The following is a 20843-nucleotide window of genomic DNA, read 5'->3' as shown; positions in this document are numbered from 1 at the left end:
TTCCCTAATGAAGTGATTAGGTACACCTGTGTCAGTGTGACGTCACAGATCCACCAGCCAATCAGAAAGTGGGGGGTTGTTTGGGTGTGGCACTTTTCACTTTCATTTAAATTTTGACCATGATTTTTCCCTAATAAAGTGGCCTGTGATTAGGTACACCTGAAAATGGCGGTGTACCTAATGGAGTGTCCAAGTGACGTCACAGATCAACCAGCCAATCAGAAAGTGGGGGTGAGGGCGGGTGTGGCACTTTTCACCTTCCGTTAAACTTTGACCATGATTTTTCCCTAATGAAGTGGCCTGTGATTAGGTACACCTGAAAATGGCGGTGTACCTAATGGAGTGTCCAAGTGACGTCACATATCAATTTAGCTCATAAGGTGTGTATTGAACTGTCAATGTTTGCCAATCAGGAGGTGGGGGTGAGGGAGGTGAGGTGTGGCACTTTTCACTTTCACTTCATCCTCATCGTCATTCTTTTGATTCTTTTGAACGAATCTTTTGAGTGAACTGATTCTAAAGATTCAGTTCACTTAAAAGAACTGGAATGCACATCACTAATACTCAATGAAACGAGGTTCTTTCTCTTCATAATAACAGACTTGATTGAAGATGAGGATCACCAACTCAAGTATCCTACATTGCCAAATTGTTACATACAAAAATATGAGACTTTGAAACAAATAGTTAAGCTTTATTAACATGATTTGACATTTGATAACATGAAGCCCAAAGGAAAATAAAGACAATGTGACCCTTGTTTACTGAACTTTGTTTAGTTGAGGAGCTCATAAGGTGTCCTTTGTGTATTTAACTGTCAATGTTTGCTGAGTCAGTCTTCCGCCGTAAGGACGTCCACGGCTTCTAATAGGTGCAGTGCCAAGCTGTACTGGCCGTGGTTCTCGGGAAGCATCTCGATCACGTGGCCCACCAGCCTGCTGGTCTGATGGAGGGGCACCAGGGGGCACCGCAGCTCACTGGGGTCCTGCAAACGTCAATACTGCATAAGCATAGTCATATATTTGTAAACATTTTATTGATGGTACATCCTTGGTTCGGATCCCCAACTACCTAAAGATCCTAAAAGAAAGTGGTTGAGTCCTCACCATAGCTTTGAGCCATGTGCACAGGGTGGGAGGCAGGCGGGCTAGTAGCTCCATAGCAGGCTGTGTTTGGTTCTGACTGCGCAGCAGTGAGTAGCTCAGCCTTTGCCCTGTGATCATCAGCAGCTGAGAGCCCAGCACGTCCTTGTCTTCCACCTCTAACATCACCTAAGAGGCACAAGCGTGCGTCAAGTCCAAATGTGGGCCATGAATAAATGTGCCGGTCCTCAAACTGACCTCTTCCGCGTGCGAGTCCAGGCCCTGGTTGTAGAGCTGGCAAACTAAGTGTCGTCGCAGGTTGTCCGGGGAGACCTGCAGCAACCCGCCCAGCTCCAGACACAGCGAGGGCCACCACTCGGCCCGGGGGCCGCTGGAGGCCGGCGTCCGGGGCCCTGTGCTGGCGTCGGCCACGGACGCATCGTCCATGGACTGCACCCAGGCGGTTAGCACCCGCAGAAGGAACTGACGCATATAGGAGAGTGAAAAGAAAATCAACAAGTGACTACCGGATACAAGACAATAACAACAGAGCATTAATATGATCATGTTTGTATTAGTCCTGGTATCCGTTTTTGTTTTCTTCTTGAGTAGTTCATGTGTGCAAGATTTGTATTTTTTAAAGGTCACCATAAGTAATACATGAGACAGAAAAGAGGAAAGACGTCTCACCTCCTGTCGTGATAGGACCAGTCCTGGGTCCATATCTCCACTTGGCATTAGCTGAATGGTGGTCAGGTCTCGAAAGAAAGCATTCTTACCCTGGAAGAATGATGGAAATTATTTATCAGGTAAAAGAACAAAAAACGGAGGACCCTCTCTTCTCACCTTACTGTCAAACAGGCTGAGGGGTTTGACCTTGAGGCTGAAAGTCAAGGCGGCATGTAGCAAGGAGGCGAGCAGACAGTGGTGCTGCACCAGGGGATAGTGGACACCTTTCTGCTCCATGGCAAGTTCAGCTATGGAGGCCGGGCCTTCGGCACCACACCAAACCTCCTCCGTCGAAAGCTCCGGGGGAGGAACCTCAGCTACGGCGGAGTCCGCCTGGAGAGGAGCAGGGTACGCAAAGAAAAATGATTTTATTTAATTTCTTTTATATGCAGGTGCAAATCTGGAAAAAAAAAGAATTGATTCTATTTTGAAATGAAGCTGTAACGTAAAATGTGGAAAAAGGAAAGTGCTGTGAATTTCAGCCACAATAGTCCATTTATCAAGACAGGGGGACAACCCTGCCTTAGTCACCAGTCAATAGCAGGCTCACATGCACAAACAACAATTCACTCTTTCATTCCCAACATCAATGAGTGGGAACTGAACATGTGCTGCCTTCACATAAGTCAGCCAGGTGAATCATTACATCACAGACTAAGTTTAGATATTTACTGTATGGACAATTTAGAGTCTTCCATTAACATAACGTGCACATTTTTGGATCGTATATATATATATATATATTTTTTTTTTTTTAAAAAGCACGAATGGAGCTGATAAGCATCATTTACAGCTCATGCTTTCGGCAAATTGCTACGAGCCACTGGCCACTCTTCATGCCGTGCTGTGTGGACTCTTCTGACTTACAAAGTAGTTGACAAAAGACAACGGGCACTGATTCTTAACCAAGAGTCCAGTCACCTCCATGAGGACCTGCAGCAGCTGGACACAGCATCCCAAAAAGGAGGTCAAAGCTTTGTCTCCCATTCCTACATCCTGCAAATAAAAGAAAACAAAACCCATCACAATCCATCTTTTACAACAAGTGACTGAATGAAAATCTTTTAAAGATACCGACCCGTCGGCAAAGGCGATCTTTGGGTGCTTTGCCCACCTGGAAATGACCGGATAAAACATGTTGATCTGGAAACTATCTCGTTGTCATTGTGAGGGTACGGCTTACCTTCTCAATGAGGAAGGCTGCTGCAGAGAAACGTTTGACAAGAAAGGTACTCCACATCATTGTGCAGATACCTGTGGGAAAGATTGGATCAAGAAATGACACTGCTTGTCATCAAACTCATGGCATTGTGTAGCAGGCTTCAGGAATATGTTAGAAGAGCCCACCTAGTTGGATATGCGGACTGGAAACCAGCTTCAGATGTTCCATGGCCCGGCACAAGTGGACACTCTCCTAGAGGAGAAGAAATATCAGCAATGATGCATCTGAAAGAAAAATCCTAATGATGGTGTGTGATTCTAGCCTCTGGATCTTTGTTCCACTGCACCACATACTCCCAGCAGCAATGAGCAAAGAGCAAGTTTGGCGACAGGGAGTGTGGAAAGCGTTTGCACAGAGCCACCAACAGCCCTGGGGGAGCATGCCGAGAAGATTGTAAATAAAGGTCCAGCGTGTTACAACGGCCTGATTTGATTTCACTTGACCTGCTGTTCCATCTGCGTTCTCTCGACTTTCTTTCACATCTTCTCCTTCATCTTCATCCTCTGGCTTCTGAAGGATTTCATTGAGTTGCTCGGGAGGCAGGTTATGCCTGAACACCCACTTGGAGACATTGTCAGTGATGCCACCTTTGGAGACAATAATTGGGTTTCAGGCTTGAGAATGATGTAGAAGAAAAAAAAAAAAAAAAATCCTCATCAGGACTTGAACCTGAGCCTCCCTCCAGGAGTGTTTTTATGGAACACAGCAACAACGCAGGGCCTCCTGCTGATCCAACAATGGGCGGCACTAAGAGTAGCGTCTGCAGCACCAGTACATCCTCCAGCTGACGAACACACACCACCCATTGCTCCAGGTCCAAAGACACCGCTTCCCACTCGGACTGTAACTGTATTTAAGCCACGCTTGCAATTTTAATAAGCAGTAAATAGTCTTTGGTGTGCGTGCGTGGGTGTTCTACCTTGCTGTCCGCCCTGCTGGTGATGCTGTCCTTAGCGGCACGATGAGCCACAAAAGCAGCCAGCAGAGCGGCTCCAGAGTTGTGCGTTTGTGCCAACGTGTTGCGGCACTGCTGCCACCAAGGTGAGACGGACTGGGGGTCCCATGACTCTTCGATGGAACCTGAAGAGAAGAGGCAAAAATTGTGGAAGAAAATCACAATACAGAAAATCATACATACCTTCCATGTTGCTAAGCAGAAGCAGAAGCACGTGAAGATTTCCAAGACATTCTGTCGGGGTTTGGAGCACATCCTTTTCCCGTTGCAACCAGACATTTAACAACAGAGACTTAAACAAGACAAAGGGATAAGATGATTAAAAATGGTTCTTTTTAAAACGATATCTTTCGCTGGCATCTTACTAGTAGCTGCTGTGGACTGATGCCAGCCTGTTGCAATTTGTCACACATTTGAGGTATGGGGCTTTTACCACATAGACAAGCCCAGAAGATGAAGCTCCCTGCACAGAATGCATTTCGTGTTGGAAACTGTATCGGGGTTATTAGCACAACCTGACTAGTCAACTGATAACTGTGTGTACCTAGCTGCTTCCATTCTGCTTCGGAACACTGGATAAGCTTCAAATGCCCGTCGTCCGTGGATTCAATCTGCGATAGGAAGGCTTGGGCAGTCAGAGGTGCGTCCGGTGCATCTTGAACAAAACAAACGCTGGGCCTGGAGTTGAACTTGGCGTAGCGTTGCAAGATGGGAGTCACACGTGCCAAATCACTCTCAATTCCTTCAAGGGAGTCCGGCTGTTGGGAGGCGAAATCATTCTTTCATCTTATATCGTTCTGAATAATGACATTCAGTTCAAAAGGCAAACTTTTCTGTTTGTGCGTACGCCTACAGGTTCACGATGCGCCTCGGTGTCGTCAGAAGAGTTCATGTGCTGGATGTCGGTGTAAAGCTGAAGCAGTTTGAGCTGGGAGGAGCACAGCTGCATTAACACTGGATCCACTTCTTCACCAGCTGGTTTGAGAAATACAAATTTAGACATGAAGAATGCTCAAGTGAAAACGCTCTCTTTCAGACATGCCGCTCTACCTTGCTGCTGCAGATTGCTGAGTAAGGCGCGCGTGATGTTTGTGAGACATGAAACAGGAATGTTCTTGTTGGACAGCAAAGACTCTAAAGCCTGCAAAGCATGAAAAGAAGGAGCACAGATTTTGATTGTGACCATGTAATCTCATTTATAAAGCTGTGTGCAGGCAGACATGCAATATTAAAAAAAAAAAGTATGAATGTATGTAGTACGGATGTAACCTGTTTTTGAATGGAGGAATGTTTGATATCCAGCAACAGGCTTTTGGTCTCATTCTCCAAAATATCTTAAAAGAGAAGAAAAATCCTTCAATTGAATGTCTGCGATTCTACAAAGTCTAACCTAAAACTGATGCTCACTTGACCAAAGTGAGGAAAAGAATTATTTGATGCCCTGCTGATTTTCCCACATAAAAATAAATGAACAGCTTCTATGACAGGATTATTTCTAATAGGGAGACTGAAGATCAACAAAAAAAACAATCACATGTAAATAAAAATGCCTTCAAAATGACTAAGTCAATTTGTTCTATCAACTGCAAACAGAGGTCTGGAATCTCTCACCAGGCTCCATTTCTCCGCTCTTGAGTATTGTTGTCAGTTTCTTTAACAAATGCATATCTTTGGCTCCTTCACTCTTCTTGTCACTGCAATGAACACAATTCATTCAAACTATCAACTGGCAAAACAATAAAAGGTGCAGTATTTGTGGGTAAGGCCTAGTTGTCAAGATCTGCCGTATGTGTGCCGTACATTGTAACTCTATATTTTATTCTCCAGTGTGTGTGCACATGCATGCTAGCTTAGTGAAACAACCAGAGGGCCAGGTGGAAGGGAACATTCACAGTCCTCAGGGCTTCTGTGACGGGATCCAGCAAACACACTTGATGGGTGTGGACCTTCCAGCCTTGACTGGTTACACTGTTCACCCCTAACAGACGGTAACCAGCGTACAGCAGCCTGGAGGTGAACAAACATTGAGATCCTGAGAAATCCAGACTTCTATCAAATACGCACCAGTTGTTTGACATACAACACCGGTTTTCTGTCTACCTGCAGTGTTTGCCGACAGTAAACGCGCCCACTCGCGGTCCGTACTGCATCGCCCATACCTCCAGGATTCCCCTACGGGGGGCGTAAATAACCAAAAATAGTGCGTGGCGTCTGGGGAGCGAAGTCGAGAGGGAACTTTCCCGGCTGACTTGCTCCTCTGGAACATGCAGCCAACCCAACTGGGCGTCTCTGTAACCTTTCAGGACATAAAAATGGAAACTATGGTATTCATTTGGGAGTACAGTTTTTGCCCTGGTTATTCTCCCGCTGCTTTCGCCTTACCTTTCCACATGCGAATTGCAATCCCTCTGTTTAGGTCCAGCAGAGTGACTCGACCAAAGTCATCCGTCACTCCGGCTAGCGTGTTGCATGGTGATAGGCAAATGGACTCGCCATGGCGGCGAGAGTCTGGGAGACCAAATCTAAACGAGAGAAAGCAGGATGAAAATTGAATCCCAACAAACCTCATTTCAGCCAACATAAAGAGTTATGTCTCACACTAATTAGCATCTACGTTGCCAAGACGATTTAACAGTGACAAGGTGATATATAACAAGCTAAACCTGAATCTCAAGGAATCAATGTATTATGGGAGGCACCTGATCCCCAGTGGTGTTGCAGGTTCAACCTTGGGCTTGTGTTTCTGGACAGTCTCATCTTCATTCTTATTTTTGTGCCATCCTAGCCAACCACTGGGACGAGACAAAAGCACTGTCAACGATCGATATTGTGTCCAAGCGTGTATACAGACATCACAAACATTGAGCTGAGATCACAAGTTCTAAGTAGACCTTCACATTTTTACCAATTAAGCTGTTATGTTTTTGTTTCATATGCATCCACACCTGGCAGCACTGAATAGGGCTGATGTAAGTTTACTGGCCACAGCGAGAGCCACGTGAGAAAGAAGAGGCTGGGTGCTTCCCTGGGAACACAAAGTGTTCAATATTATCGCCATCTATAATCGCTGGCCTGTAAATATTTTTCCACAAGTGTGGTGGCTCACCTCGACCGCATAGTAAAAGCCAACGTACGGGCCGCTTCCTACTGTGACGTACTGGCTCATGGCTGGAGGACTGCCTTTGATTGAAGCGTTGAACCCCCCCAAAATAGAGGCATTCTTCATCTGATCAAACACATTGAGTGTCATGACACCTACCAGGCAGAAGGAGGGAGAGGGAGAGCGAGATGAAGGAGGTAGTTGTGCAAGTCAACTAAAAGCTTTTCTTTAGACCAAATGAAATCAGTGTGATTAGCCAATTGGCTGTGTGTTCGAAAGCATTTGTTGATACACTTACCCACACTACAGTGGTCTACATTACTGTCCATATCCTGGAGACCCCATTTCTTATAAGCCAGGGGAGGAGGTTGAATCGCATCACTACCAGCAGCTGCCGCTAGAGGTATCAAGTAAAGAGGGATGACGTGATGAGAAAGCTTTAAAGAATGACAACATTGTCAGAACCCATGAAACAATGATTCTATGATCCAATTTCCCCTTAGCTTGGAGACTTTCAAACCATTGCTCAATGGGAGGGATGTATACAGTAAATGGGTGCGAAAACAAACAGACAAACACGTGGCAGTACCTCTTGCCACCTGGTTCCTGCAAGCACGCAGTGACTGGAAGAGGCTGAAACCATCGATGGTGACCAGTGCAGCAGGGTAAAGGATGCTTAACTCTTCATGCTGAGATGGAAAAAGTTACTATTAGGGCTGGAGACTTTTAGGATAAACAGTGGCTGGAAATAATTGATCAAATATCAATATAGCTTTTGATTAATTGGACTATCGATGATTAATTGTTGCACCTCTTTGTTACCACTATCAATAGTGAAATTGCAGAAAAAGATGAATAGGATAAAAACAAAACAACTTTACATATCTCCTACCTGCTCAGTTACACCGGGATGGCGAGGGATCTCGTACGTGCGACATTTTAGCCTTAGAACTTGGTCCTCGTGAAGCAGTTGAGCCAGGAGCAACACCCCATTCTAATGAAACGCATTACACATTACTGTCATATCGTTCCGAATGGAAACCCACGATGCAGCAAGCAATATGGAGGTGATGGATTTCAAATGACTCTACCTCTGTGTAGAAGCGGACATAGCCAGAAGTGAAACCCACAACCACACATGTCCAATCGGGTCGCCCAGTCGAACTCCTACAAATGACAGCCACCTAATGTTACATTGACTCGTATTACAAATCCTACGGGGCGGAACAAAGACATACCTTTTCTGGCTTGCCAGTGGTATACAGATGGTGCTGCTCACACGCTCTCTGTGGAGAAGAATACTTGGAACTTGTATTAAATACAACTGGTTGATGAAGCAGTTTCATTTCCCATTACTACTTTTTAGCAGAAATGAGAATCATCTGATCTCACCCTTCTTCAGTGCTGAGTACTCCACTCCAAGACACAGCCAGGGTCATCTCTTCTCTGCCACCATCATCTGTTCGCCACTTAGCTGTAAAAATCCGCCAAATATAATGCCTCAATTGAGCAAGAAATGATTTACGTACTATCAACATTTGTCAGCAAAGAGTTGTCACGCAGCTAACTATCAAGTGTGCACTCACACTTGTGGCAACGTGTTTTGTGTAAGGACACGGATAAATACTACCTTTGTCTTTTGAGACATGCGGCAATTAAACGTGATTTAGACTTTTAAAGGGGCATGTGTGGACATCTGACCTGAGAGAAAAACAGCCTTTTGTTCATGAGCCACCACAAGCAGATCTGAGCAGGGGGACAGGGATACCGCACAGTCCTGCAGCCACCGTGCACTTAACTCTGTGCTTTCCTCCACCTAAAGATTAGCAGAAAAACATCACCCAATCAATCAATCAATCAATCAAAAGCAACAACTGTCATTCCATTAACTTTTGCAGATGGATTAATATGATGAAAGAAAACCACAAACCGATGAGGCCGATGTGGCTTCTTGCTCTTTGCTGATGCCACTTTCCCAGGCTTTTTCCCAGTCATCGGTGTCCCACGATAGTTCATTTTGAGCTATGGAGGAAGGCAAACCGCTCATTTCCGAGTGTACAAGACATTCGTAGCATCTGTTATGAAGTATACTTGTGTGTGCAAAGCTCCAACAAAGTCGAAGTTTGATCTCAAAGACAATAATCCCAGATTCGAAAATGATTTGTCAATGATGATGATGTCGATTACCTGTTGGATTCTTCTCCACTGGCTCAGTCTGACCGTGGAACAAATAGTCTCTCACTGTCTTGAGCTCTTGGAGACGACAAAACTCCAACAAGCAGCAGGACATGTCGTCTCCGTCCTACCTGGACCCAATTTGACAGAAATGTTTCCAGTTAGCCTGATGTATGCTAAAGTCCACTTGGAAAAGAGCAACGCAGTCTAGGGGTACGCTTAAACTCCCCGATGTTGTTTTATGACACCCTTCACACGATATCGCTTTCTTTTATTAGCGTAAGAAAAAGATTTGTGTATATATAGCCATGAAATACTAAGACGCGTCTACTATATTGTTTACGTCAAATCATTAGCATCTAGCATAACATTGGTTTGTTTCCGGGTTACGATCGGGTCAACCTTTTCAAAATAAAAGCTATTCGTGTTAGTTCTGAAAACGTCGGACATGAAAATAAGGGAATAACGATATTAGAAGAAATGTTTGCACAATTTAATGGTTATATATATTTATGCTATCCGCACAGAAAAATGTTTTACTCATATTTTGTTGATATTACTGACACAGTGAGTCAAAATATGCACAAACATCAAATTACATAAAAAAAGGCTTCACCAATACAATTTGTACAATATACTAAAAAAAGGTAATTAAATAAACAGTATTTTTCCACAAAAAAAACAGTTCATAAACAAGCAGATTCCATTATTTTATTATTCCACTATTCACTATTATAACTTCCACTATTGTTCCACTATTGTTATTTTTTATTATGTCATGACTCTGTAACCCTCCAACGTGTACTTAGAGGGTCAAAGGTGAAGAGAATGTTTCCCTCCTGTGAATGCAACAATCAACACAAGCATCTGCTGGTCTAATTGTTCAAAACTGTCTTTCATTCCCATCCTTTCATCCGTTTAAAAAGCAGCAGGCACGTTACCAGGCTACTTCCTGCATCTTCACTCACAAATACACTAAGACCCACATCCGAAACGCGCAGAGTACAGTGCGTGCACATATAAATAAACACATACAAATCCTCCTCTGGGGGGTGACCAAAAGTTTCCGGCCCGGAAAGCCAGACACAGAAACTCCGAAAATAATTGGGTGTCAGAGAGGTCTTTGGGCCGGTTTCAGTCACATTTCCCCATCCTGGTCCGTTAGGTACAGAGCTGTTGTTAGGTCTGCTGATTTATAAGCCACAGTAACAACTCTCCATCTGGTTCCCCCTCTTCCCTTGTTGACAAGCAAGTGAACTGGCATCACTGTGGCTTGTATTTAATCAAAGTCCCTCTTCAGTGTCTGCGCTTGAAGAACTTGGAGGTATGTTTTGCCCTGCCAGTCAGTCGCAGGGCAGATGTAGACTCACAATCACACCTACGGGCGATTTGGAGTGTTCAATTGATCTACCATGCCTGTTTTAGGAATGTGGAAGGAAACTGGAGTACCCGAAGGAAATGCACGTAAGCATTGGGAGAACTTGCGAACTCCACACAGGAAGGGCGGAGCCGGAATCAAACAACAGGAACAATAATAATAAAAAAAGTATTTAGTACTATTTGTGAATCCAGAGTTAGGTTCAGCAGCAGGTGGGATTTTTTTTTTTTAAACACAGTCAAAAATCCATTTAGGGACACATGAAGCCATCTCTGATTAAAATTCGCTCTTGACCAGTTTTGCGTGAAATGACATATACTAATAACTCAATAAATAAAATCTCAAGCACATAAAAATGTACCTGTTATGTGTTAAACTCTGTCTAGACAAAACATTTTATATACTGTAATATCCGGAAATTGCACTGACATGTTATGTAACCATCGGAAAGGACTTTGCAGGAGTAATCTCTTCACAGGTACACTCGACTCCTGTGAAACACAAACTTTGGAGAAAATACCGTAGTGTGAAAACCCGAGTCAGGTTTCAGGGCTCATATGCAGACAGTATTTCTCTGAGTTCAGAATTCCCAAACTCTTTGTGAGGAGCTGTGCTGAGCTTTAAATGGGAGCCATCCATCTATATTTTTGACAGCAGTGAGGTCACAGGTGAACTGGAGCCGGTGGGCTCCAGCATACATCTGCAGTTTAACCTGATATGCATGTTTTTGGAAAAACACATTTGCAGCCACGTTATCTCAATTCGAACAAAATAAACAAAAAATAAACAGGTTTTTCCTTTCGTATTTTATGACACACTGATGTGTTAGCTTTACCTATGATTTCTGGCCTGTGTGACACCATTCAACATATCTGTGCAGAATTTCAATAGCTTATCACACCAAGGGTCCATTTTCCAGCATTTTCTTTAGTCAACTGAGGTCACACAGATTTTTATTAATTGATGATAGAACTTTTGAATTTTTTTTTGAATTGCTCAGAATGTTACACATCAATGTGGTCAAATATAAGGTCAAATGAAGTAAAATAAAGAAGATGGGGAGCGATATTATACTTTAGTTGCATTTCATAAGTAATGCGGAAATTCAATTAAAGAGCAACGTTTAATTGTACTGTTCATATTGAACTGAGCAGCCAGACTCTTATGTCACAGACTCGTACCATCACTTTTCTTCTTTACCGGAATCCTTTTGTGGTGGTAGTCACCAAACAAGAACCGCAAAGAAAAGTAGAGCTAAAGTCTCACAAGATAAGCAGATGTCTCCTGTGACGTCAAGCATTACAATGAAAATAGTGGTTGGCCATCCTTTTGGTTCAGGGCCCTTCAGCGGGTAATTACCCGGCAAAAATCGGAATCAAGCTACAATCACAGCATACAAAGTGTAAAATAGATGAGATAGACATGAGTCCGAAATAAGTCAACAATTTCTGGAACAAATAATTTAATACTCAGCACGTCATCTCAGCATATACAAAAAAAGAAGAAACAGCCATTTTTCAGTGAATGTTTATTTTTACTTGAAATATACAGTTGTTGTTGTTTTTATTCAAACAGCCTACAAACAATAATTTAAAATGTCATAAAAAAAAAACATCAACTTACACAAACACTGGAGTTTTTACACAATGGAGCGACATTAAGACACAAATGCAGGACAATAGGTTTAACCACTTGCAAGTACATCGTCTTCAGACAGGTTTGACAAGTACCAGGACTGCATAACACTGGCGTACCAATGTATTCACTATAAAAATGACAATGGCAGAAATGTACACAAAATGTGACCAAATACCAAAAATGGTAGGGGATCAAAGAAGAAATGGCTAAAAAGACCCAGTGTGAAATGTACACCGATTTCAGCATGATACTTTATTTCCCCTGCTTTGCAGTGGATTTATTTAAGGCAGTCTAAAAGGCAGGAGGTGCGCACAAAAACAATGATTTCCAATCTTAAAAGAACTCGGATTTCCAAATTCACAATAACCTTGTTTGACACTGCAATTGTTGCCATCTTCCCATTAGAAGTAACACAAACGTTCTTGTGCTGAAATGCATGTGCAAAAAGCAAGAAGTGAACAAAAAAAAAAAAGGCGCTTACAACATGTTTGACACGCGCACACGTACGTCATGAGAGCATCGATTTGCGGAGCGTTAACCTAGCTGGCCGTCATTTGCGCTACTACAGTCATCTGGGTCAGTGCGAGCCCCCAAAAGCAAACAAGTAGCAAGGCCACGTCCTCAGCTGAGGTGTTTGTGGCTGCCGATGGGCTTTCGGACAATATTGACTTGACAAACACAATGAAGCGCTGCTGCGGAGAAAAAGGGGATACTTTCACTCCTACTTTCCCGTCATAAAACTTCATTCATCATTTGCATAAACCGGCAATATTTGTCTTCTCATATATATTTTTTTCCTTTACAGCTTTACATTTGGGTTTACAGTACCTCCCTATCGCTTATCAAAGTCTTTTCCAGACAGTCAAAACAAAATACAATCTCAGACAGCTACTCATCAAGGAAAAAGAAAGGACCAAAAAAACAGAAAGAGTTTGGCTCAGGTCAAGGAAAAAAAAACAAAAAACATCTGCACTGCAATGGACTTTGGCCTGTGCTCATTTTGATGGAATGGTGCGAGTGACGCAAACACTCACGTAGCTCCAGACGACTACCATGCCCGGCATTTCAAATATATTTTAAACACCAATATGGCGCATGCGACTTCTTAATATGTTGAAACATATCGATAATTTAATATGTGAAGAAGAGATGCACTTAAGAAAAAACAGTCGATTTGGAAACGCAATACCTGATGAATCTTTTTCTAAATCTCCACAAAAGACTGCAAGAGGTGATAAACTCTCAAGTCAATATTCATTTAGGCTGTAAAATGTGTTTATGTCCCAAATGATAGGGATGTGAATTCATTATAAAAAAAAACAACCATTCAGAATGAAGGGAAAAAAACAACAACATTCATTTGGTTTGGAAAGTTATCATTTTCCAAAACCAACAGTGCAATGGGATTTTTTGAGTTCACATTAGAAAAGTTCACAACAGAGGCAGTGTTGACTGCGTGCACCGCAACTAAGGTTCTGTATTGTCTTCTTTTGCATATTCCTCAACCAGAGTCTCGTAAGAGCGGCCGTGTTCAAAAACATCACTGGCAAAAACCGAGCCGTCCGACTCGGAACTTTGCTCCTCCTTGGAGACGGTTTCCATGTTCTCATCGCATGTTGTGATAGAAAGTTTTGCTTTGGAATCATCCTCCTCCTCTTCCTCCTCCTCTAGATTATTGCCAAGAAAGTTTTCCTCGTCAATGAAAGTAATATTTGCATTTTGGAATGTAAGAGATTGGTATTCTTTGGAATCCCACGTCCTTCGAGTGGTTCTCCCACAATGTCCTACACCTCCGCCATCCTGATCCACATCTTTGTCAAGCTGGTTTTCATAGACTTGATTCTGGTCGAGTTCAACATCCCTATCGCCATGTTCCTCTGTTAGCAGCAAACCATTATCAGAGCCCAGGAGGTAGTTTTTGGACTTGGAAAAGGCAACTGTGACACGATCACTGAAGCTATATCTTCTTTTCTGCCGCGGCGAACGGTCTAAGCAGAGAATGGTGTGGCCATTAAAGGTGGTGCTATCATTGGAGCTCTTGGAGCGAGCCATATCTTTGGCTTTGGCTTTTGCCTTGTTGATGGCGTTCTCCGCGCTGGAGTCGAGTCCCTTTTCGTTTTTAGCGCCAATCTGCTTGATCAGGTCGTTGTAGCCTTTCTGCTTTTTGGACAGGAATCTGAAGATGTTGACGTCATTGGGGTTGGGCGGAAGACGAGGCGCGGCTTTGTGAGATTCTTTATAGTGCCGCAGCTCGTCCAGGGATAGTTTGCGTAACTTGCGTCGTTTCTTTAGCGCTTTGTGAGCCTCGATCACCATTCGCACTTTCCAGTTGAAGAACAAAGAAAGCCAAGCCAAGCCCAGATAAATCCAAACCTCCACAAAGTAGCGGTATAAAGTGGGATAGTTTTTGGAAGGGTCCACACCTGAAAGGACATTTAAAAAAAAAAAAAAGGTTGAAATCATGTCAAGGTATTGTTAAAAAACAAAAAATGTAATAAAAATAACGTAATAAAAGCCCAACGTCTCAGCGGTATTGAATGTTTTGAAACTGACTTGTCAGGAATGTCCGTTTGTTTGAATAAAGGACGATTATTACAGACCAATTACCTCCTTCGGCTTGTAATGGTGAGAACAAAGTATACAAACAAAAGTCACAAAGCAGTACAAACAAGCAGAATCAAGAGTCACGGCTTTGAAAACCTCGTTACTTGTCTATTCAAAGTATCAAATCATCATTATAATGGACTCAAACCATTAGCAGCAGCAATATATTGTTTACATCAGCATTATTACTCCCTAGATTAATAACAAATAAAGCATTTTCCCACAAACATACCTGCTACCAAGTCACCAAATCCGATGGTAGTTAAAGTGACAAAGGAGAAGTACAAGCCTTCAATATATGTCCAACCCTCCTGGGACATGAACACAAAAGGTGGAAGGACTAAATGAATCAGCAAGCCATAGAGAAGAAAAATAGCCGTGCAGGTAAATTGAGCCTTTCTCTGAAATAGAAACAACAAAACATGTGTTCAGGTGAGCTTTTCAAATGGAGATCTTTTGCATTGATATCATCATAATAGAGCAAATCTCAAGTTACCAGTGAAAATCCTTTCTTGGTGAGATAATGACCAATGTGCTTGGCTCGTCCACCAAAGAACTTCCCAAGCTCGCTGATCCAAGTAAGACACAAAGGCACACCAAAGAGCCCATAGAAGATGCAAAACACACGTCCCACTGGTGTTTTGGGAGCAATGTTTCCATATCCTTCCAAATAAAAAGAAAACAAAAAAGAGTTTTAGGGAAAAAAAACACTGAACAGAACTTGCCACAGTATTTTTGGAGAACATTTTGTTCCAACGATTGAGAAGTAAAAGTAGTTACCGATAGTAGTTATGACCGTGGCAGCAAAAATGACAGCATTTGGCCAGTTCCAGTTGTTGAACGTCTTGTTGCCGGTTATAGTGACTCCTTGGTCGGCAGCATTGGAAACTATCTGGAGACAAACATGACAAAAAGTATGCAAGATAAATACACTTTGTCTGCACGGATCATGGAAACTAAAGCGTCTTTAAAAAAAAAAAAAAAGGACAAGAATCAATTTTGTTAGACTTGTATTTTGTGTGTGAGGCCGAAAGCTTACATTTTCTTCTTCACCGCATATATCCTGTGGAAAAAGCTGATGTCTGAGTCACTAGAGGTAAGATGAACTGATACCATAGCTTCAAATCATTTTTCCACTGTGCACCTTATCAGCTTTCAAATCTAAAGTTGTGCAGAAAGTGCACAACAAACAATTGAGATTTTTTTCTTCTTCAAATTTTGACCATCCCGGAAGCCAGAATGTGTTTAGTAAGATCCGCTCAACACAGCATATGCAACGGTTCCGAGCCATGAACAAGTCGTGCTGGAGCAACCTAGCTACGAACCCGACCTGGCTCTTTTTTTTTTTTTTTTTAGAATTGAATATTTGCCAACTAAGCATATTTTGATAACATCCCTCAGCTTCTTTTAGTGAGAAGAGCATCGAATGCATGTAATCGTTTCATCTGCCAGATAAAAAAAGCGCTGAGTTTTAAGAAAGCTGATTCGCAGGAATACAATGGGGGCAGAGTAGCACCACCTTTCTAAGACGGAGGTCAACATGTTCTCAAAATTCACATTATATACACAACGCATCTCGAAGTTCAGCGACCTTGATCATCTTAATCAAAAACAAAAAAGGGTATCCGATAATAGACAACCTTGCCTCCCTTGGCACAATTTTCTTGGCTCGAATTTTCTTGCCAGCTGCGCATGGAATTATGTTAGCACGGCATTATTATGAAGAAGAAGAAAAAAAAAAGGTAAAGGTATGTATTTACGTCTTGTTTAAATACACAGAGATACAAACTGTAATAATTAATGAAGGAAATGTCTGTACATAAGTGCTCTTATTTCTGGTAACCCATCCGTGTCACGAGGGCGGGTGACATAAAAACCCAAAGAAGTTGAGTGTGGCTCGAGGTATTGTTCGAGTATTTTCACTCTGAAAACAAGCTTTATTGTGCCATGGCTCAAATGACGAAGAAAGGATTCCTTGATACGACTAAAGAAGTGAAACTATCACCAAATTGCAGGCTTAGCTTGCTGATGCTGCCATTGTGATAAGCAAAGAAGTGTAAAAACCGCAAGTCCATCTGTTATCTAGCAGCTGGCAAGCACTCCATTCCGAGGTATTTTTCCACTTCTGGGTATGAGCGTGACGCAGCCAAGGAGCAACAGCTGCCTGTAGGCAAGATGAATGAAGTCACAAACTCATGCTCGCTCATATCATTCTGGATTGATTTCAACTTCGGAAGACAAGCCGTGTCCAAGTACCTATCTGTGCTATTGAAAATTGGGCCTTAACGCAAACAAATACAAATATGAGATCTTGGAAATGTCTGAATGCTTTGCTTTATTTTGACAATAGAAAGGGAACCCATAAACACATTTGCAAGTGGCTGCTTTAAAGTCCCTTGTAAAATTTCACGAGACCACAAGACTTGTCAAACTAACACTACATGCACAGTCGCTGTTCTTACTTTGGTAAAAAAATGACAGGGGGTCCTTAGAATGCCTTCCAACTTCGGTAGAACCTGCATTTGTACAGTTTACTGTTCATATTTACATCAAATATTTGAAAATTCAGATTATGCTTATGCTGCGTGACAAAATAAACTTTCACCTGACTTGTTCACTGCACGCCATTTGTAATCTGAAAAAACCCTTTTTCGAGGCCGACGTTCGAAGGCCTCCTGTACTTTTCGCTGTCATTTGTCGCAGCAGTCGGTGACGTGACACATGAGAGTTCACAGTATTTTTAGAGAGCTGTCGCTTATTTGGCGTGAACTAGGGTTCGGATCATTGCGTCACTATTTGACCAAGAACTGAATAAAATGTCTGTTTCCAAAAGAAGAGAGACACATGACAGAAAATCAAGGTCAAGGATGAAAGATTCAGTCAGAAACAACTAATGTGTGATTGAAAGTCACACTTTGCTATTTCAAGCCACATAGCTTCAACGCCACCGTAGGCACATGACACAATTCATTCTCATGCAGAAAACACTACGCTATTTCATTCACTGTCAAACTTTTAATCTAACCACGGGCCATGTCGGATAAAGACGAGACAGTAGCATTGCTGAGCACATTTTTCAGATCTCAAAAACGTGACCAGCTTTGCATGTGCCACTGGACTGTACGAGCACTTTTCAGGTCAGGTTAAAAAAGTGTGTCAAAAGACAACTGTTTAAAAACGCAGATTGCATCATCATATGTAAGTGATTCATGGAAGCTTGGTGGGAGAGTCTCAATCATTGCATGCATGATAAACATGTTCCCTTTTCCTGGTAAATAGTCTTCATTTCATTTCAATATGAACTGTCCATTATGTTGGCCAAGTATCTCTTCTATGGGGCCATTATGTTGTGGAATTCATGCGTGAAGTGAATGGACACTAGCCCTATTGTAGATCTCTTGTCATTGTTCAGAAGACATTGCTTTGGGGTCTGCAGTACCCAAAAAAAAAAGAACTATTTTAGTCAGTGAATAATTAAATCGAAGGAAATATATGCATCAAAAATTTGAATTCAATGTTCTTGAAGCTGCACGGCAAACCTGATTGCTCACAATTCACGCAAGTAGCAGGACGCTTGCATAATGATCATTTATTTGCAAAAGGGAGATAACCAACACCGCCCTTACTTTGCTGAACTTTTATGATAGTTTCTTCATTGTCTATATTGACGTGACCATAAAAACGAACCACTCCAAGGGATGTGATGTTAATGGTCAACTTGGAGTTAATAAAGGAGAGGGCTAACTTTCTTAAGAAGTTGTCGTATTGATGAGATCCCACCTGCCTTTGCAACAAGTGCGTGCCAGTGGAAGAAAGAAATGTTCACGTCAGTCGTGTGGTTTTCCCCACAGCAGCTTTAAATGCCACTTCCAGAATCTTTATGTGCTTAATGTTCCCATACATTTGAGGCCTTTGCAGGGATTACTCAAGTCCACTGAATGGGGGGGAGGTTCATGGGTATCTCCTTTTCAGTACCCCAAAAGACAAAAAGCAAAGAAAAACGGGGGGGATGGGTAAGGTAATAAATCTCCCAAATACTGATGTCGGCCCATATGGGGGACACGTTGAGACATGCTTTCCGTCTGTCTCAAAACTGCAAAGAAACAAGTGTAAAAAAAAAAACTGAAAAGGAAAAACTATTTGTCATGGTTCAGGAAAAGCACCCACACCTTGGAGAAGGGGGGGGGGGGGTCAAGGAAGTGAGCTGCATTATGAGAAAAACACCTGTGGAGGAGGAATGCTACATTTCTAATGTAATCATTGAAAGGGAGGGAAAGGGTGAACCCACAGGTCACCGCTTTCATAGCCGAGCACTTCTGACATTGGCAACTTTGGACATTGCAATAGAACACCATGTTGATGAAATGACACAAAGTTAACTTCCTTTGTGCACCCACGAAAAATGCTGACCCGTGCATATATGGTTACAATGTACAAAGTGCACATAGTGACTATCAGCTTTGGAAGAGCCCAACATAAAACACGTATTAGATTGGCATGGACACAAGCAACATCACAGAGAACAGGAATACTAATTAACAGTTGCCCTTTTCCTTCTTTTTTTTTTATAAACACCCATCCATATACTATATATACTATTCAGTATGTTAGTATGTGTGAATACAAACCCTCGGGCTGCAAAATGAAGCCCTGCAATCACAGAAGCAATGACAGCATTGATCCACAAGATGAACAGACATGGCATGACTAAATTCCTCAACACCTTCCTTCCCTCACTAGTAAACTCCATTTACAAGAAAGTGTCAGCGACTTATGATTCATACCTGCAATATTTTCTCCAAGTCATCTTTCGTCAGACAAGGGAAGTCCTTGAGTATATTTTCCTTCTGCCGTCTGTAGAGCTTTGCGGCCAGCTTCCAATTGGGCTCTTCCAGAACTTGAAAAATAGCTGCCCCAATGGACAGGTAGAAAATTATTGCAGAAGTCAACAATGGGCCCTTATCCACCATACTGGTGTGGAGTGGGGGAAAAGAGGATGAAAGTAGGGAAGGGGGAGGGAGGCAGGGAGCTTGACAGCAGCGCGAGGCAGAGTGCAGCTCAAGCAGTCATTGTCGGAGAATGTTGGAGCTTTCTTGGTCCTCCTCGCAAGCTTTATGGAAAGTCGACGCGCGCCACGGTTGACAGCGTTTGTCCTCGCACATAGCCCAAGAGGCAAACATGGGGAGTCAAATATTGTCTCCAGGAGATCAAGTGCGCCCACTCTGCTATTGTTTCCACGTGCAGTCGGAGAAATAGGGTGAAGTGGGAGTAGGAGTAGGAGTGGAGTGGAGGACTTCATAAGATCCGCCCAGAAAGAGAGGAGGGAGAAGGTTGGCTGGAGCGCGAGCGTCCACGAGGAGGGGTGGGGGGTGTGGACTTTTGCTTTCGTGCGGTTTTTTTGTTGTTGCCCCTTTTAACCACTACACAGGTGCGCGCTTCACCGTGAGAAGACGCGCAAGAAAGTCATGCGTCAGAAAGTCATGCGTAATTTTAGTCTGAACAGAGATAGACTAAAGTACTCAAATTATTGACGTAAAAGTGCAAATACTTGTGCATAAAAGGGGGTGGAGGTGACTGAAATGTAGTTATACACCTTTTCATTTCCACAGTGGGTGTATTGAAAAGAAGAAAAAAAATGCATGACTTGCTCCAGGGACAGTCGAAGTCTCTTTATGTAAAAAAACCCAAAAAAACTATGATCAATTAAAATGAATGTGCACATCCTTGCGCGAGCCCACGTCATGCTCTGAAAATATGAAATCAATCATTTCAATATTTGAACTATTTCAGCTTGGCAGCAAGGAGAATATTTACTTGGGCATGAACAATCATACAGTGGACTCTGGCTGTTTATATCTGGTGCTTATAATAAATGACTCAACATTGATTACACGTCACTTCAACGTTGGACAGCCACGCACTGGCAATCCACGCCCGTCTCATCCAATCTTGATAGGGCC

At 42.7% G+C, this 20843-nt stretch overlaps 2 protein-coding genes across 2 annotated transcripts; both read right to left on the bottom strand.

The window, feature by feature from the left end:
- Positions 1-692: 692 nt before the first annotated feature.
- On the bottom strand, positions 693-9676 carry rab3gap2 (RAB3 GTPase activating protein subunit 2 (non-catalytic)). Its single transcript, XM_085932609.1, has 35 exons — positions 9276-9676; positions 9019-9110; positions 8790-8904; positions 8481-8562; positions 8327-8374; positions 8180-8255; positions 7981-8082; positions 7678-7777; positions 7387-7485; positions 7095-7243; positions 6934-7013; positions 6688-6780; positions 6371-6510; positions 6089-6284; positions 5852-5995; positions 5600-5682; positions 5258-5322; positions 5039-5129; positions 4842-4963; positions 4533-4746; positions 4354-4451; positions 4172-4280; positions 3953-4113; positions 3703-3880; positions 3477-3620; positions 3296-3402; positions 3159-3225; positions 2995-3065; positions 2890-2925; positions 2733-2807; positions 1929-2144; positions 1773-1862; positions 1341-1565; positions 1107-1271; positions 693-985 (listed from the first exon to the last, which is right to left on the bottom strand). The coding sequence occupies exons 1-35, from the start codon at positions 9376-9378 to the stop codon at positions 833-835; spliced, it is 4089 nt and encodes a 1362-aa protein (XP_085788735.1). The 5' UTR covers positions 9379-9676; the 3' UTR covers positions 693-832.
- A 2472-nt stretch (positions 9677-12148) lies between these two features.
- On the bottom strand, positions 12149-20190 carry LOC147044913 (potassium channel subfamily K member 5-like). Its single transcript, XM_085932456.1, has 5 exons — positions 19668-20190; positions 15664-15775; positions 15380-15546; positions 15116-15284; positions 12149-14702 (listed from the first exon to the last, which is right to left on the bottom strand). Exons 1-5 carry the CDS (start codon positions 19851-19853, stop codon positions 13747-13749), a joined length of 1590 nt encoding a protein of 529 aa, XP_085788582.1. The 5' UTR covers positions 19854-20190; the 3' UTR covers positions 12149-13746.
- Between the last annotated feature and the right edge of the window lie 653 nt (positions 20191-20843).

Source organism: Syngnathus leptorhynchus, chromosome 15, assembly GCF_054491065.1.
Source record: "Syngnathus leptorhynchus isolate UIUO chromosome 15, UIUO_Slep, whole genome shotgun sequence".
In the NCBI taxonomy this organism is placed as follows: Eukaryota; Metazoa; Chordata; class Actinopteri; order Syngnathiformes; family Syngnathidae; genus Syngnathus; species Syngnathus leptorhynchus.
The sequence above is the reverse complement of the archived record's forward strand: the minus strand, read 5'-3'. Positions and strand labels throughout refer to the sequence as shown.

What these genes read in the sequence shown, in the direction of transcription:
- rab3gap2 (XM_085932609.1), bottom strand. Translation starts at nt 9,378, where the DNA reads ATGTCCTGCTGCTTGTTGGAGTTTTGTCGTCTCCAAGAGCTCAAGACA. An exon ending in GCTTTTACTATGCGGTCGAG is followed by an intron (nt 7,014 to 7,094) that starts GTGAGCCACCAC and finishes TTGTGTTCCCAG; the next exon opens with GGAAGCACCCAGCCTCTTCT. An exon ending in TGCTGCAGGTCCTCATGGAG is followed by an intron (nt 2,145 to 2,732) that starts GTGACTGGACTC and finishes GCTCCTCTCCAG; the next exon opens with GCGGACTCCGCCGTAGCTGA.
- LOC147044913 (XM_085932456.1), bottom strand. Translation starts at nt 19,853, where the DNA reads ATGGTGGATAAGGGCCCATTGTTGACTTCTGCAATAATTTTCTACCTG. An exon ending in CACGGTCATAACTACTATCG is followed by an intron (nt 15,547 to 15,663) that starts GTAACTACTTTT and finishes TTTATTTGGAAG; the next exon opens with GATATGGAAACATTGCTCCC. An exon ending in ATTTGGTGACTTGGTAGCAG is followed by an intron (nt 14,703 to 15,115) that starts GTATGTTTGTGG and finishes ATGTCCTTTCAG; the next exon opens with GTGTGGACCCTTCCAAAAAC.